General features: G+C 48.8%; 1 protein-coding gene across 1 annotated transcript; it reads left to right on the top strand.

Moving 5' to 3' along the window:
* The first annotated feature begins 6,300 nt into the window (after positions 1–6,300).
* On the top strand, positions 6,301–7,245 carry LOC136479710 (glycine-rich protein DOT1-like). Its single transcript, XM_066477481.1, has 2 exons — positions 6,301–6,418; positions 6,659–7,245. Exons 1-2 carry the CDS (start codon positions 6,301–6,303, stop codon positions 7,243–7,245), a joined length of 705 nt encoding a protein of 234 aa, XP_066333578.1.
* Positions 7,246–14,783: the final 7,538 nt, after the last annotated feature.

Genomic DNA, 14,783 nt, shown 5'->3' with positions numbered 1-14,783 from the left:
CAGCTGTGCGGTCAGCTCCGCGTTCTGCCCTTGACTTTGCCTTTTTGTTTCTTGCAGCTCGGCCTACAATATTTCACTCCAATGTATCAGTAATGCAAATCTAATTTAGGTGTGTAAATATCTACATACGACGAGTAAAATAGGAATTACTTGGAGTGCTTGGACCTGCTGCAGTGCTGGAGAAGGCCGTGGACGTATGCGCTGGCTGGAGCTCGTGCTCCGTGCTCGGATAGCGTCGAGGGAGGGAACAGTGGTGGAGTCAATGGCGCCGTCTGCAATCCACAGCCGCCTGTGCTTCTTGCCTCCTCCGAGCCTCATGATCGCCTCTGCATCAATGGGCTCAGTGCGCACATTGTAATCTTCCCCATAGATCTCCCTTACCGTTGACGTGTACTCTTGGACTTTAGTGTACACGTTCGGGTCGGAGTACGCCTGGGGCGGGGCAGCCAGGTCGAAGGAGACAGAGGACGACGCCCTGCCCATGTGGGACATAGCCCACGCAGAGAACTCCAAGACCTCCTCGCCCGGGTGCGCAGCCTCCTGCGAGAAAGACGGGAAGATGGTGAGAAATCAAGCAGAATTGAGCGTCAAAATAAATGAAAGAAATCACTTACGTATGCTTGTTTGTATCCGGGGAGGCTACGGCTGCCTTGATGGTGAGTTGGACCTTGCCTCATCAGACGCTGTTCCTGCTGCCTCTCGTGCGTGTCAACAAAGTCCTGTGATAACCACTTGTCCACGATCATGGCCTAGCACTTGGGATACGATCGGCACCACTAGGGAATCACCTACAAGTCATCGAGTATTTGACATATAAGAAGATGAAATTGAACCTACTTAATATCAAAACGAATCATTATGAATGTTATTCGCCTACCTCAAGGTACTGGTCCCGGGTCAGCGTAATCCGTCTTGCTTGAGGCTTGGGGAGGGACTGCCTAAGTACCGACCTGTAGTAGTCTATGTGGGCCTGGACACGCCCATGGTGGTGCATCTCGGTGACGTACTTCCTACAAGCTGCGGCAGCCGCCCGATCCGCCTGGGCCTCAAGTCCTTCTTCGGCCTTGAAATATTTCTGCATACAAAACCGATGTATCCATTCATTATTTCAATAAAAGATTTAACCAATGAATGCGATGTATTAAGCAATGTTGTGCGAGAGAGACTTACCCAAAACTCCGCCATTACTCGCTCCTGCTTGTTGCGGTAAGTGTCATCCGTGACCAGCACGTACCTATCCCAGTTGGAGGCTGGCTCCCGCACCACCGGCTCTTCGGACAGTTGCACAATGCCGAGGTACCATTCCTGCACAAAACACCAAGGATGCTCGCGGGGGTGCGTGCTGGAGTACCCGACAAAACCAACCAGGCCCTGCACAAGTGATTAAGAAAATTTATCAGTTTCTCTTAAGATTTCCAACATATCTTATGAAGTAGTTGTGATAACATCCATAGTTACTTACCTCTTTGCCATAGGCTGAATCACTGGGCGGTTGTGAGGAAGCGGAACCAGAGGGAGGCTCGCGGGACCTCGCTCGTAGAGAGTCTGGGTAGCGGTACCCTCTCCCTCGCCCTCGAGCGCCTCGCCTCCCTCGCCCTCGAGCGCCTCATCTCCCTCGCCCGTCTACTGACCCCTCTCGTCCTCCGACGCAGATGTGGCCATGGCCGTCATGTGCTCCTCCTCCAGCACCTCGTTACGTGTCGAGGGAGGAGACCGCTGCCTCCTGCGGCAGCTGCCCCTGGTCCTCCTCTCGTAACCTCCTACGGATGCTGCCCCGGACGACGACCCCTCACCTCGAAGGAGAGGGCGGTCTCTCCCGTAAACCGAGGGCGTGTCACGGCGTGGACGTCTACTCGCCATCTTTGTCCAATCACCTGCAATCATAAAGAATGAACAAGACTAATTAGTACATATATTAGAAATAGATTCAAAATATATCAACAAAACACAAATTAAAAAACCATAGTATTACATGTATTAGGAATAATCTTCATGATTGGGATCATAGGTCTCATCATCACTATCAAAATTGTCCAAATGGGCAACACTATCCGAAGGTTCTATGTTGTCATCATCGTCATTGCCTAGAAGTAATCGCTCAAGCATTGCTATGTCCTTAGCATTTACCACCACATCTCCATCGACCTCGTCATCAACCGTTTCGTTGTCTACTTCCATTTCGATTGCTTCGGGTAAGACTATCTCAAACGTGCCTGGTAGCCCATCTTCTTGATAGAACTGCCCATCATATGTGTTTGCGTTGAAGTTGTAATCATCATCGTTTGGGGCAGGTAGTTTACCATGTGGAGATACCTGGTGCACAATAGCCCAACCCTTAAGATCCTCTTTGTCTTGGTTGGCGTATCGAGTATAATACACATGCACGGCCTGTTGAGCCACAATGTAGACATCTTTTCCAGGATAGATGGAATCTTCTCGAATCTCGACTAGCCCAAGATGAGAGGTTCGTCTCGTTGATAGAGGATTAAACCAGTGGCATTTGAACATGACAGGTTTAAGAGGTTCGTCTCCATGAAATGAGAGTTCATAGATTTCCTCAACTCTACCATGATAGTCGAGGCCACCAGTGCCGGGCGTACAAACTCCACTATTTGTGGTTTTTTGTTTGGGCCGAATCTGCTCGTAACTTGTTGTGTGGAAGTGATATCCGTTCACGTCATAGCCGGTAAATGACTTCACCCTAACATCACAGCCATTTGCAACCTGTTTCAACTCGTCACTCATGGACGAATCGGTCTGGGCCTGCAAGGTGAAGCATGATAGATCGTTATATTAATCAAACGTACGATCACCTTGGACGATCGAACGTATGAGCTAAATTGGACATTACCTTTTGTTTGAACCAAGAAATGAAATCAAGCCTCCCCGCTCCCGCACCCCGCGAAACAAGGGTGTCTTGTTCATGCGAGGTAGGATCCCTTGATTGATGCCAGAATTCACGAACAAATTCCGTGTCCGAACGAGAATCAATGGGGTTGGATGCAGAATAGTGACGGCATATTGAAATAAGTTCGTTGAGAACTTACTTGATGAACGGCTGCACCTCGGTAAGGTTATTCAACACATATAGCATGATACTACGCCACTCTTCATTTCCCAATAGCTTTGGGGTTGATCCACTTGCGCTGCCGAGTGGGCCTTGGAAAAGGCTCAGGGTCGATTCATTTTCGCCAGTATTGTAACGAGGGGGTGGATTATGATTGCTAGGAAGGTTCGGCTTGTAGTATAGCGTTGTGAAGTTTGCCACCTCCTCCCGAAGGCATGCCTCTGCAATGGAAGCCTCAATTCTGGCTTTATTTGTACATTTTTTGCGAAGAGTCTTTAGACATCTCTTGATTGGATAGCACCAACGGGCCTGCACGGGCCCCCCCAAACATGCCTCGGACGGGAGGTGCACAATCAGATGTTGCATCGGCAAGAAGAAGCCAGGTGGAAAGATCTTCTCCAGCTTATAGAGCAACACAGGTGCCACTTTTTCCAAGTCCTGAGCGACGGTCCGAGATATCTCCTTGGCACAAAGCTGGCGGAAGAAAAAGCTCAACTCTGCCAGCACTTGCCAGACATGCTCAGGGACATAGCCTCGGACCATCGCCGGAAGAAGCCGCTCAATCCATATGTGGTAGTCATGACTCTTCATCCCGTTGACTCACAGAGTGCCTAAGTTCACTCCCCTGCTAAGATTCGCTATATATCCATCTGGAAACATTAACATCTGGATCCATTTTAGTACCTCCCTCCTTTGATCGATTTGCAAGACGAAATTTACCTTAGGCCTTTTCCAGTTCTTGTTTCGGCCACTAGGAGGCTGCATAGCTTGATTCGGTCTATCGCACAACGTCGCTAGGTCCACTCTAGCCTTAACGTTGTCCTTAGACTTGTCAGTGTCCATGAGAGTTCCCCAAAGTGCCTCGGCGATATTCTTTTCAGTGTGCATTACATCAATGCTATGTGGCAGAAGAAGGTCATCGAAATAGGGGAGCCTCGTCAAGCCGGATTTATGAGTCCACATATGTTCCTCACCATATCCCACAAAACCACCTTCTTCATTAGGCACGAGAGCATCTATCTGAACACAAACCTCGGCACCAGTCCTCAAGTGCGGTTTAGGGTCTATCACTTTGACACCTTTCGTAAAGCTCTTGATGTCTTCTCTAAATTCATGGTCTAGAGGGAGGAACTGACGATGCTGGTCGGACGACGAATACTTGCCACCCTTCTTCAACCAAATGAACCTCACGGCTTCCTTGCATACTGGGCATGGGAACTTCCCGTGAACACACCAGGCGGCGAATAACCCATACGCCAGGAAGTCATGCAGGGAGTAGTGGTACCAAACGTGCATTTTGAAGCTTGTCTTTGTAGCTCGATCGTATGTCCATACCCCCTTCTCCCAAGCGTGGATCAATTCATCAATCATAGGCTCCATGAACACACCCATATTACTCCCTGGGTGTCCAGGAATTATCAACGACAAGAATACGTTATGCCATTAAAAGGAGATGCCGGGAGGGAGATTGAGGGGAATAACAAAAACGGGCCAGCATGTGTATAGGGCAGCCATTATTCCATATGGATTGAACCCATCTGTTGCTAGCACGACACGTACATTACGGGCCTCAGCTGCTTTGTCATGATGTTTGTCATTGAAATACGTCCATGCTTCAGCATCAGACGGATGTACCATCTTCCTAGGATTGTACCGTTTGCCATCTTTGTGCCATGTCATCTGTTTCGTGGATTCCTCAGTCATGAATAGCCGTTGGATCCTCGGTAGGAAAGGAAGGTGCCGTAGCACTCTCGTGGGGATCGGAAGCTGCTTCTTCTGACCATCACCAGAGTCTACCTCCAGGTACCTGGAGGATTTACACTTCAGACAGTAATTTGCATCCTTGTGTTCTTTCCTAAATAGGACGCACCCCTTCGGATAAACATGTATCTTGTCATACGGCATCTTAAGCATACGAAGGAGTTTCTCTGCCTCATACAAGTTCGTCGGCAAAGTGTGCTTCTCCGGTAGCATGGTGCCAAACACGGCCAACATCTTATCGAAGCCTTCTCGACTCAGGTTTAACTCGGCCTTCAACCCCATTATGCGTCCAATCGCATCCAGCTGAGAAATCATTGTACGCTCGTGAAGGGGTTTCTGTGCCGAGTCCAACATTTTATAGAAGTCCTTTGTGTATTCCTCCATCTCCTCCTTCTCACGTCGTTCAGCAAAGTGAGCTTGGTGGGCGTCATCTAGCATGTCTGCTACCCCGGCATCATCATCAAAAGCCTCGAGGCGTGGTCTCACCACCTCCGCTCTTATATGATCTGCCTCACCATGGTAGATCCACTACTGGTAGCCAGGCGTATAACCATTGAACACAAGATGTCTACCCATGGTCTTCTCGTCTACTTTTCTCCTATTGTCACATTTGCTGCAGGGACACCAAACTAGAGAATGTCCTCCTGCTCCTAGGCCAAATGCATGTTTCAAGAAACCATCTGTCCCCTTCACCCATTCATAGTCGTAGTCACTCCCGCTTCTCCAGCCCATGTACATCCACTGACGGCCCTCCATCCTTTAACATTTACATCATAGAGTATTGTGACCATCAATTGCATCTACGCGGTGTTCCTACTGTCTAATTGGTGAGGATAGGTCCTAATCCCACCCGCGGATGCGTAGATGAGGTCAGTTTCCATGCTCCGCTCCTCTCTGAGACAGAATTTTGGTAGCACCTCCCCGCTGTTCTTCCGATACACATCCTGCAAGGGAGAGTGTGTATCCGGAGAACAACAGGGAGGTGTTGCCGAAACTCCTTCTCGGACCGGAGCGGACCATGGAAACTTTGCCGAAACTCCTTCTCGGACCGGAGCGGACCATGGAAACTAACCCATCTACGCATCCACGGGCTGTCCAAAAAACGTGGACAATCTGAAACAGATACGGTCGCAGATACGCAAAGATCCGCATACCTACGACCGTATCTCTTTCGGACGGGAGACGCCTAACTGGGTTACGTGCGGGCTACGACAGACATGCGGAAAAAGAGGTTATTTATACCTAGGGTGTCGGTGAAGTAAGGCTAGCGGGGCAGTGGCGAATCGATGTAGTGGCGAGGCGACGCGGTGCAGGTAGAACCGCGACGTCGACGAAGACGATCGGGGTCCTCTGGGTCCCCTCCGACGTACTCTTCTCCTGCATAAAAAGACAATAGATTATTGTTTGTTCAAAATTTTGGCAGCACCTCCCCTGCACGGGGAGGTTTCCAAAACCTGCAAAAAAACGACACGATGGCCGACATTCACAACGGCACGAAGGCCGACAACCACAACGGCACGAAGGCCCTCATATCAACTTATGGCACAAAGGCCCACACAACCACATACGGCACGAAGGCTGACAACGAGAGTTTTACCTAGGGTTGCGGTGGAGTCGGGCGTCGCGGTGCGGGGGTCACCTTCTCCGGCGTCGAGCGACGTTGGAGTACTCCTCTCCCCCTCTTCCCTTTCTTCTCTCCTTTTCCTCTTCTTCTCCTTCTCTTCCCCTTCCTCCTTCTCCTCTTCTTCTCCTTTTCTTCCCCTTCCTCCTTCTCCTCTTCTCCTTCTCTTCTTCCTCCAACTTCACCCTCTGCCTCCTCCCCTCCAACAGCAGCCGGCGATGGGGGCGGCCTGGGCCTGGGGTCGGGGCGGGAAAGGCAGGCGAGGGGGCCGCCGGAGGGCCGGCCGGGGGCGGCGACCTCCCCTTGCTCGACGGAGACGGGGAAGGGAGGCAGGGCGCGACCTCGGCAGCCACTTAGGCGTGGTGGGGCGGCGCTGGTGAGGGACGGCGGCGCATGGGTGGACAGGCGCGCAGCGGCGGGCGTGCGAAGCGGAGGCGAGGCGGTGCGTGGTGGAGGCGCGGGGCGAACGGGCGTGCATGTGCGGCGCGTGGGGCACGCGGGCGGCCGGCGCCTAGCGGAGGGGCGCGTCGGCGAGGTGCGCGACGGCGGTGGTGGAGGCACGGGGCGGCCGGGGTGTGCGCACGGCGGTGGGGCGGCGGGGGGCCAGGGCTCGTGGCAGACGGCGCACGCGGCGGCCAAGCGCGCAGCGCGGCGCGCGGCGGCGGGGTGCTCGGCGGCGGTGGTGGAGGCGCGGGGGCCGGCCGGAGCAGGCGCGTGGGGAGGGAGATGTGGTTTCGATCGGGATTTTTTTTTGACAAGATTTCGATCGGGAATTTGGGCTGGCGGCCCGATTTAGGTTTGGGCCCTTTGCCGAGGCCCAGATCCAGGGCCCTCGGCAAAGATTTTTTTATTTTTTAAAAAAAAAATTCTTTGCCGAGGGCCACGGTCTAGGCCCTCGGCAAAGAGCCCTCGGTAATTTTTTTTTTGGTTTTTTGAACCCAGTTTTTTTGTGGGGCTATAATACTTTATTTAAAATTTAATTTTAAAATTTGGGCCAATTTTAACTTTTTTTTAATATATTTTCTTAATTTATTTCATTTCTTTGATTTTTTTCGAATATGTCAAATTTGAACTGCAGGTGCATGGAATATTGCAATGTAGTGTTTCGAAAAATGTTATTCATGTTAATTGGTGCATGTTGAGTCCCTATCCACGAACTCGCATCAAATTTCGCGCATCTTCTTCGCGTAACATGACGACCGACTTGCCGGAAAAGTGTTTTAAAATTATATAAAATCCATACGAAGTCCGAAAATCACGAAACTTGGCGAGATGTCATGTGTAGGCATGTGTAGGCTGTGGTAACATGACGACCGACATCGCAACTCGCTCAAAACCTTCTCAATTTTTTACCACAGCCTACACATACGATAACATGAGTGTCTTTACCGAGTGCTCGAGATTTGGCCCTCAGCAAAGCACGCGTTTCCAGCAGTGGAACTGAAGTTTCGGTTTCAACCGATTGGCCAGTCCTACCTGGCAGTGACACTCACCAAGTCACTGTTGGGTGTGGTATTGATCCAGCAGTGATATTATGAGTGTCATTGTCGTGTTAAAACATGATCCGATAGTTATATATATCATGAGTGTCGTTGTTGAGTTATGCTTTTTCCTGGCAGTGACACTCGTCGTATCATTGTCGGGTTATGCTTTCACCCGACAGTGGTTGCATATATCTATTGTTGATTATCCTGCCGGACACAATTTCTGTCGGTGATGGTGGTCTTGATCCAGCAATGATCGCCTGTTGTAGCATAGTGTTATTGTGTAAATTCACAAATTTGTTAGAAACTAGCCATCAATCAATAGTAGTAGTCCAATAAAAATACCATGCAAATTTGTTTAGAGCCAGCGTCGTACTGTACTATTATTATCTTAAATAAGATTTTATTTAACTAATCCGCTATATGGGTTCCGTAGTGGAAAATAACGAAAAAGTAAATAAAAAATCTATTCAATGATCCCAAGTCGATCCGTAGTCGAAAATAACGAAAAAGTACAAAAAAAAAATCTATTCAATGATCCCAAGTCGAAGTAGAGTCCAAGTCGCACGTGACCTGTTCCACCTATTTAGCCCCACGCCCCCACCTAGCAGAAGCATACGAGAATAATCCCTATTATCCCCGATCGAGCGCAGCAGCAAGATGGCGCCGCCGGAGCTCATGGACGATCTACTCGGCGAGATCCTCCTCCGCCTCCCGCCGGAAGATCCAGAGTGCCTTGTCCGCGCCTCCCTCGTCTGCAAACCCTGGCGTCGCCTCCTCTCCGATCCGAGATTCCCCCGCCGCTACCGCGAGTTCCACGGAGTGCCACCCCTGCTCGGCTTCCTCCACAACAAGAACGGAGGTCGCCAGTTCTTCCCCCGCTTCGTCCCCGTCAAAGAAGCGTCCCCTATCCTTAACCCCCCGCCGGATCCTCACTGCTATACCCTCGACTGCCGCCACGGACGCGTGCTCCTTCTCAACTGCAATAAAACACAAAGTCTCATCGTCTGGGACCCCATCACCAACAGCCGGCAGGACCTTGGGTGGCCCAAGTTAAATTACTATTACCGCTATACGGCAGCGGTGCTCTGTGCCTTGGACGGCTGCGACCACCTCGGTTGCTGTGGTGGTCCCTTCCTCGTGGTCTTTGTAGTCATCGACTTCCCGAACGAGCTTGGCGGTGACGATGCAACAACTAGAACGTACTCATCGGAGACTGGCACATGGACTCCTGGTGTCTCATCAGTTTACCTTGGCTTCCCCAAGCCTGGCCGCAAGATGATAGGGAGCAGCCTACTTGCCAGAGGCGCACTATATTTCATCCTCGAGAACGGACGGAGAATCCTCAAGTATGACTTGGCTGGCTGTGGCATATCGGTGATGAGCCCACCACCCTTGCCTGTGGGAAACATGGTGCTCATGAAGGCCGAGGGCGGTGGCCTGGGAGCCTGCGGTGTGGAGGGCCACAACCTGCACCTGTGGGCGTGGCGGACTGGCCCCAATGGCATTCCGGAATGGGAGAGGGGCAGGGTTATCCAGCTTGACATTGGTGACCTCTCTACAAAGCTTGATGTTGTTGATTTTGCGGAAGGTGCTGGTTCCATCTTCATATTCGCAAACAAGGGCGTCTTTGCTGTTGACCTAAAATCTGGCCGGGCCAGGAAGATAGGAAAGGGAGGGGAGTTCAAGGTCATCTTTCCCTTCATGAGCTTCTACACCCCTAGTACTAGCCTCATGCCCACTGATTTATTTCCACAGTCCTAATTTTCCAACTTTGATTCAGACTTCTGTGTCATTATTTTTGCCTCAGAGATGTTATTCCAGTATGTAACGACATGATATGGATATTAATACTGTAATAGTATATCTGCAAAAAATAATGTGGATAGTAATATGGATTGTGAGAATGCAATCTCATGTGCAGCATTTTCACCAACTTGTTTTGGTTAGGCACTTGAACTATATTGACTTCTCAACTTCCTGGCGAATTTAAAGCATTTGTTTCGAAACTCAGTTCTGTAACCATCAATATACATCATAGTTATAGGTCTGGTTTTTTTAGTTGTACCACCTTCGTAAGTTTTTCCCATTCTATCTTCTCAGAAGAGATCATGCTACCACCAGATTGCAAGCACCAATGATGATGGAGTAATCAAGCATGTTACTTGAGGAAGCCGTTGTGAGCATCTTGTACAATTGACACTTCTGTTTCAGTCATTGTCACTGAATGTGATTGTTTCGGTCATTGCCACTGACTAGGACTATTATTGGATCTGAATATTAATTTCCATTAACTAAAAATGGATCAGTAATTCAGGGTGGCTTACAGGTTGAGGCTCTGTCTGACATTAAGATTGCTTGCTCAAGTTACAATTCTTCATTTACAATTTTGGCCATTGTAAACTCAACTCTATCTTTAATCAGGAACGTTGTTTCAGTTGAAGTTTCAGTTTATTTGAGTTATTGTTTGGGTTGATACTTAGCATGTCCTACTGGAAATGAAGTTACACATGACATGTAAGCAGTTCTGCATGTGTAGTGAACCCACTAAAGTAATTTTGCCGGTTTTTGTGACACCATGAATAGTTGATCCCTTGCTATCCCATAGTAGGCAGTTACTTGCTGTTCATGTAAGTTTGTTTAACTTGTTATTACTGACTTGTGTTCAAACTATGAGAAGGTCAATGTGACTTTGATGGTCAACGCCAGTATGTTAGTGACCAGTTTAACTCACTAGTAGAGAACAGACTTTTGTTTTTTCGCTTTAGTCCCGGCCGGAATTTGGCCCGGGAGTAATAGGAGATTTAGTCCCGGTTGGAACCACCAACCGGGACTAGAATCCTCTGCCCAATGGATAGTGCAGCAGGCTTTTGCAGCAGGGACCTTTAGTCCCGGTTTGTGGTTCAAACCGGGATTAAAGGTTGCCTTTCAATCCCGGTTGGAACCACCAACCGGGACCAAAGGTTTTGCTGGCCGTTTATCCCAGGTTTTGGCTCCAACCGGGACTATAGGTTGATCCTTTAGTCCCGGTAGGCTCTACCAACCGGGACTAAAGGTCCCCACCTATATATACCCGCTTCCACTGTCCCCCTAGCCCAAGACACGTCGGTCAAATCTTGGTCTTTGCTTATTGTTCATCCGTGTTCTTGTTTGGGGAGCAAGTTCTTGTTCTCAGCCGCCGGCTTCATCTTCAATCTTCTAAAGGTTAGCAACTTCATCTTCTAATCTTCCATTGCTAATAATGTAGATCGTTTCATGCTTTTGTAATAAGCATAGAAATATTCAAATATGTGGTTTTTTAGATTAGGAATAATAATGGTGGATTTTATTTTTATTTATACATCATTTCTACATAACCTTAAACATTTATTGTTTTCTAGATCTTCTCCCGACCACTTCAAGAAGCTACTCGAGGGGCCATGCCAGAACCACGCCATCCCTGTCAAGCACCTATACAAGGATTGTGCCCTCATGAAGCGTTTCCTGTCTGGCGGCTCCAAAAAGGGGGACCAGAAGAAGAAGCCTGAGCCGGCGACAGACGATGCCGAGGGGAAGGCTGGCGGCTTTACAACGCCAGATGGCTGCCTCATGATCTTTGGTGGGGCGGTGGCTCATGACTCCAAGCGTCGCCGAAAGATCGCGCACCGTGAGGTCTACGTGGCCGAGCCAGCCACACCATCTTTTCTCCTGTGGTCAGAGTCCACCATCACCTTTGACCGATTTGACCACCCAGAGAGCGTCCCACAGCCGGGAAGGTACCCGCTCGTGGTTGACCCAATCGTCGGCATGAAGTGGCTCACCAAGGTGCTGATGGATGGAGGCAGCGGCCTCAACATCATATACGCCGAGACGTTTGATGCCATGGGCATCGACCGGTCGCGCATCCGACCAATCGGGTTGCCTTACTACGGTGTCATGCAAGGGAAACAAGCCATACCGCTCGAGCAGATAGACCTGCCTGTCACCTTCGGGGATCCAACCAACTATAGGATGGAGACCCTCACCTTTGAGGTGGTCGGGTTCCACGGAACCTACCACGCCATCCTAGGACGACCATGCTACGTGAAGTTCATGGCCACCCCCAACTACACTTACCTGAAGCTCAAGATGCCAGACCCGCATGGGGTCATCACCATCGGCACCTCCTTCCATCGCGCTTATGAGTGTGAAGTTGAGTGCTGTGAGAACGCCTCGACGATTATCACCTCCAAGGAGCTCGCGGTCATCAAGGAGGGGACCGCCGAGGAAGCACCTGACTCCAAGCGGTCGGCCGGATCTTTTGATCCCGCGGAGGGCGTCAAGGAGGTCCTCATAGACCCTAGTAGCTCCGAGGACAAAGTGGTGCGCATTGGCACCACGCTTTCCTCCAAATAGGAAAGCACGCTCATCGACTTTCTCCACGCCAACAGAGATATCTTCACGTGGAAACCCTCGGACATGCCAGGCATTCCAAGGGAAGTTGCCGAGCATGCCTTGAAGATCAGGCCAGGATCCAAGCTGATAAAGCTGCGCCTACGCTGCTTTGATGAGGAGAAGCGTAGGGCCATCGGTGTAACAGAACCGACCAAATCATAAGAACATAAGTACAAAAACAATCACCGAAGCGATCAAATTCCTGTACTTAAGCTCCCATAATCCCGGTAGTCCGGAAATCCCGAAGGATTTCAACCAACTCTCGACATACAAACCAAGATCGTAGTGATTCAACACAACACATCATTCGTTACAACATTTCACAAGTAGCATTCGAATTACATCCATCAGAGTTCAAATAACATATTACAAACCAAGTTAAAGTGTGCGGAAGCAACATAGTTTATTACAAAACATCATAGTTTTCAAATACATTGCCAAGGCTGAGTCATGTCCCACAAAAGCATTATCAGGTACGAGAACTAGTAGAGACCTTGCCCAACGGTCTAGTCTTCATCCCCAGCCGGGAGAAGGCAGTACTTGCAGCAACCAAAGTAGAACTGGTCATCTGCAACAGGTGGGAGATAAACCCTGAGTATGAGAAGGTACTCAGCTAGACTTACCCATCAAAACCAGAAATAAAAGACACCAAGGGTCATGCAAGGCTTTTCAGGTGGGCTAGCTTGACACAGTTGCATAAAGAGCTTATGATTATAGTAACCAATTTAAACTTAGCATCAAGCTTATCATTAATTACCTGTCCACTAGATTAGCACCTGTACTAGAGCACTCACTTATTAGGAGCAAACAATATTAACCATAGCAGGTATAATAAGGCTGTCATCATCAGATCATCATTTCCGAACCATTAGGTTATTTAGTGTATCTACATTGGAGATAAGCCCGTCAAGTTCTCACTAACCGGGAGAGACGGCGATTCGAATCGAATTACAACTCAGCTGAGGGGGTATTCCTAACTCTCACCCTGGCATACTTAGCAAGGGTAGCCGTGGGTCACCTTTGGAACAACTCAGGAACCAAATTCATGGGTTCGATCAGCGCCAGCACTCTCAGGGATTACCCTTCTGCCAGGACGATTAGGACTTTTAAATCACCTGCCCTTGGACTCACGCCTACGGCTCCCTTCCGAGGCGCACTTTATACTTATCGACTCTCGGCCTGAGGTGAGCTACTCGGCTTCACGGTCGGTCTCCAGACCCGGCCAACTAAGAGAGAGGCATGCGTTCAACATGAACAGGAAAGGCTCCAAGATTCAGTCCTTAATCGACACAGACGGAGTCACTGCAAACCGGCAAGCCTCCGTCCGGTCTTCATTTCAATTTAAGACTGGTTCTTTTCCACGATAGCAAATATAGCCAACCGTGCCATATGTATCTTCCTATATCTCGCAGGTGATAGGAAATCACCTGACTTCTACCGTGTTAAAGCAGGGCTAAGCACTACACGAGCCTGAGCTACATAGGATTCAGGGTAACAATATCTGAACAAGGATTGGGTAACCAATGCAGCAAGTGTTTGCATCCAACACCTAAACTTAATGCAACAATATATATGTAACAATAATACTGTAACTGCATTTCGGAAATTAGGAGGCTTAATATGCTCCGGGGCTTGCCTTTCACAAAGTTGCAAGGACGGTGATCCGGGCACTCAACGGCGACCTCGTCTGGCACTTCTCCTGAAGGCTGCACCTCCTGAACCTCCGGTGTCGGCTGCTGCTGCTCGCTCGGTTCCTCGAATTCTAGCAGTGTTACTCCCTCCGGTACACCTATTGCATGCCGATGCACGAGATAAATATCATGGATGCATAAGGAATGACATGATGCTCATGATGAATGAATCACAGTAAGTGTTTACCGAAAACATCACTGGACACTCGTTTACCGAGTAAGACTAGCCCTATTCAAATCACTTTAAAACAGGTATCTAATTTAACTTGAAGAACAAGATCAACTTACCTAACTTGCATAACCTAAGATAAAGATGCTCATCTTTAGTTAAAGGCCTAACACCTAGGAACATTACCACAAACTTAGAAATAGTAAATGCATACATAAATTAACATTTGAAGTTTCATATGCACACAAGTAGTCCCTTAATTCAATCACAACTAAAGTTCTACAATTCCAAATGACTTGTATGAGGACATTCTGGAAAGCTTATGAAATTTTCTACAAATCAATGGTAAACAGCAAAGCATGATTCTTAGGTTAACCAAATCAATTTCCAGTAAACCTAGAATCTGTTCCAGAAATAACAGGGTTACTAGCTCAATTATTTAATGATGATGCAAAAGCCTAATTTGATCAAACCAAGTTTACCAACTTGTTTTTCATACCTAAGAAACATCAGAAAGTATAGTGCCAACTTCTAAATAAATTATTTAATATCCTTTTCCAATTTATTTAGTTAATTA

The sequence above is a fragment of the Miscanthus floridulus genome, chromosome 9 (assembly GCF_019320115.1).
Source record: "Miscanthus floridulus cultivar M001 chromosome 9, ASM1932011v1, whole genome shotgun sequence".
Taxonomy (NCBI): Eukaryota; Viridiplantae; Streptophyta; class Magnoliopsida; order Poales; family Poaceae; genus Miscanthus; species Miscanthus floridulus.
Note: the sequence above shows the minus strand (reverse complement) of the source record. Positions and strands in the feature narration are given on the sequence as shown.

Coding starts and splice junctions, on each gene's coding strand:
- LOC136479710 (XM_066477481.1), top strand. CDS start 6,301: ATGGCCGACATTCACAACGGCACGAAGGCCGACAACCACAACGGCACG. Junction 6,419..6,658: donor CACGAAGGCTGACAACGAGA/GTTTTACCTAGG, acceptor CCCCTCCAACAG/CAGCCGGCGATGGGGGCGGC.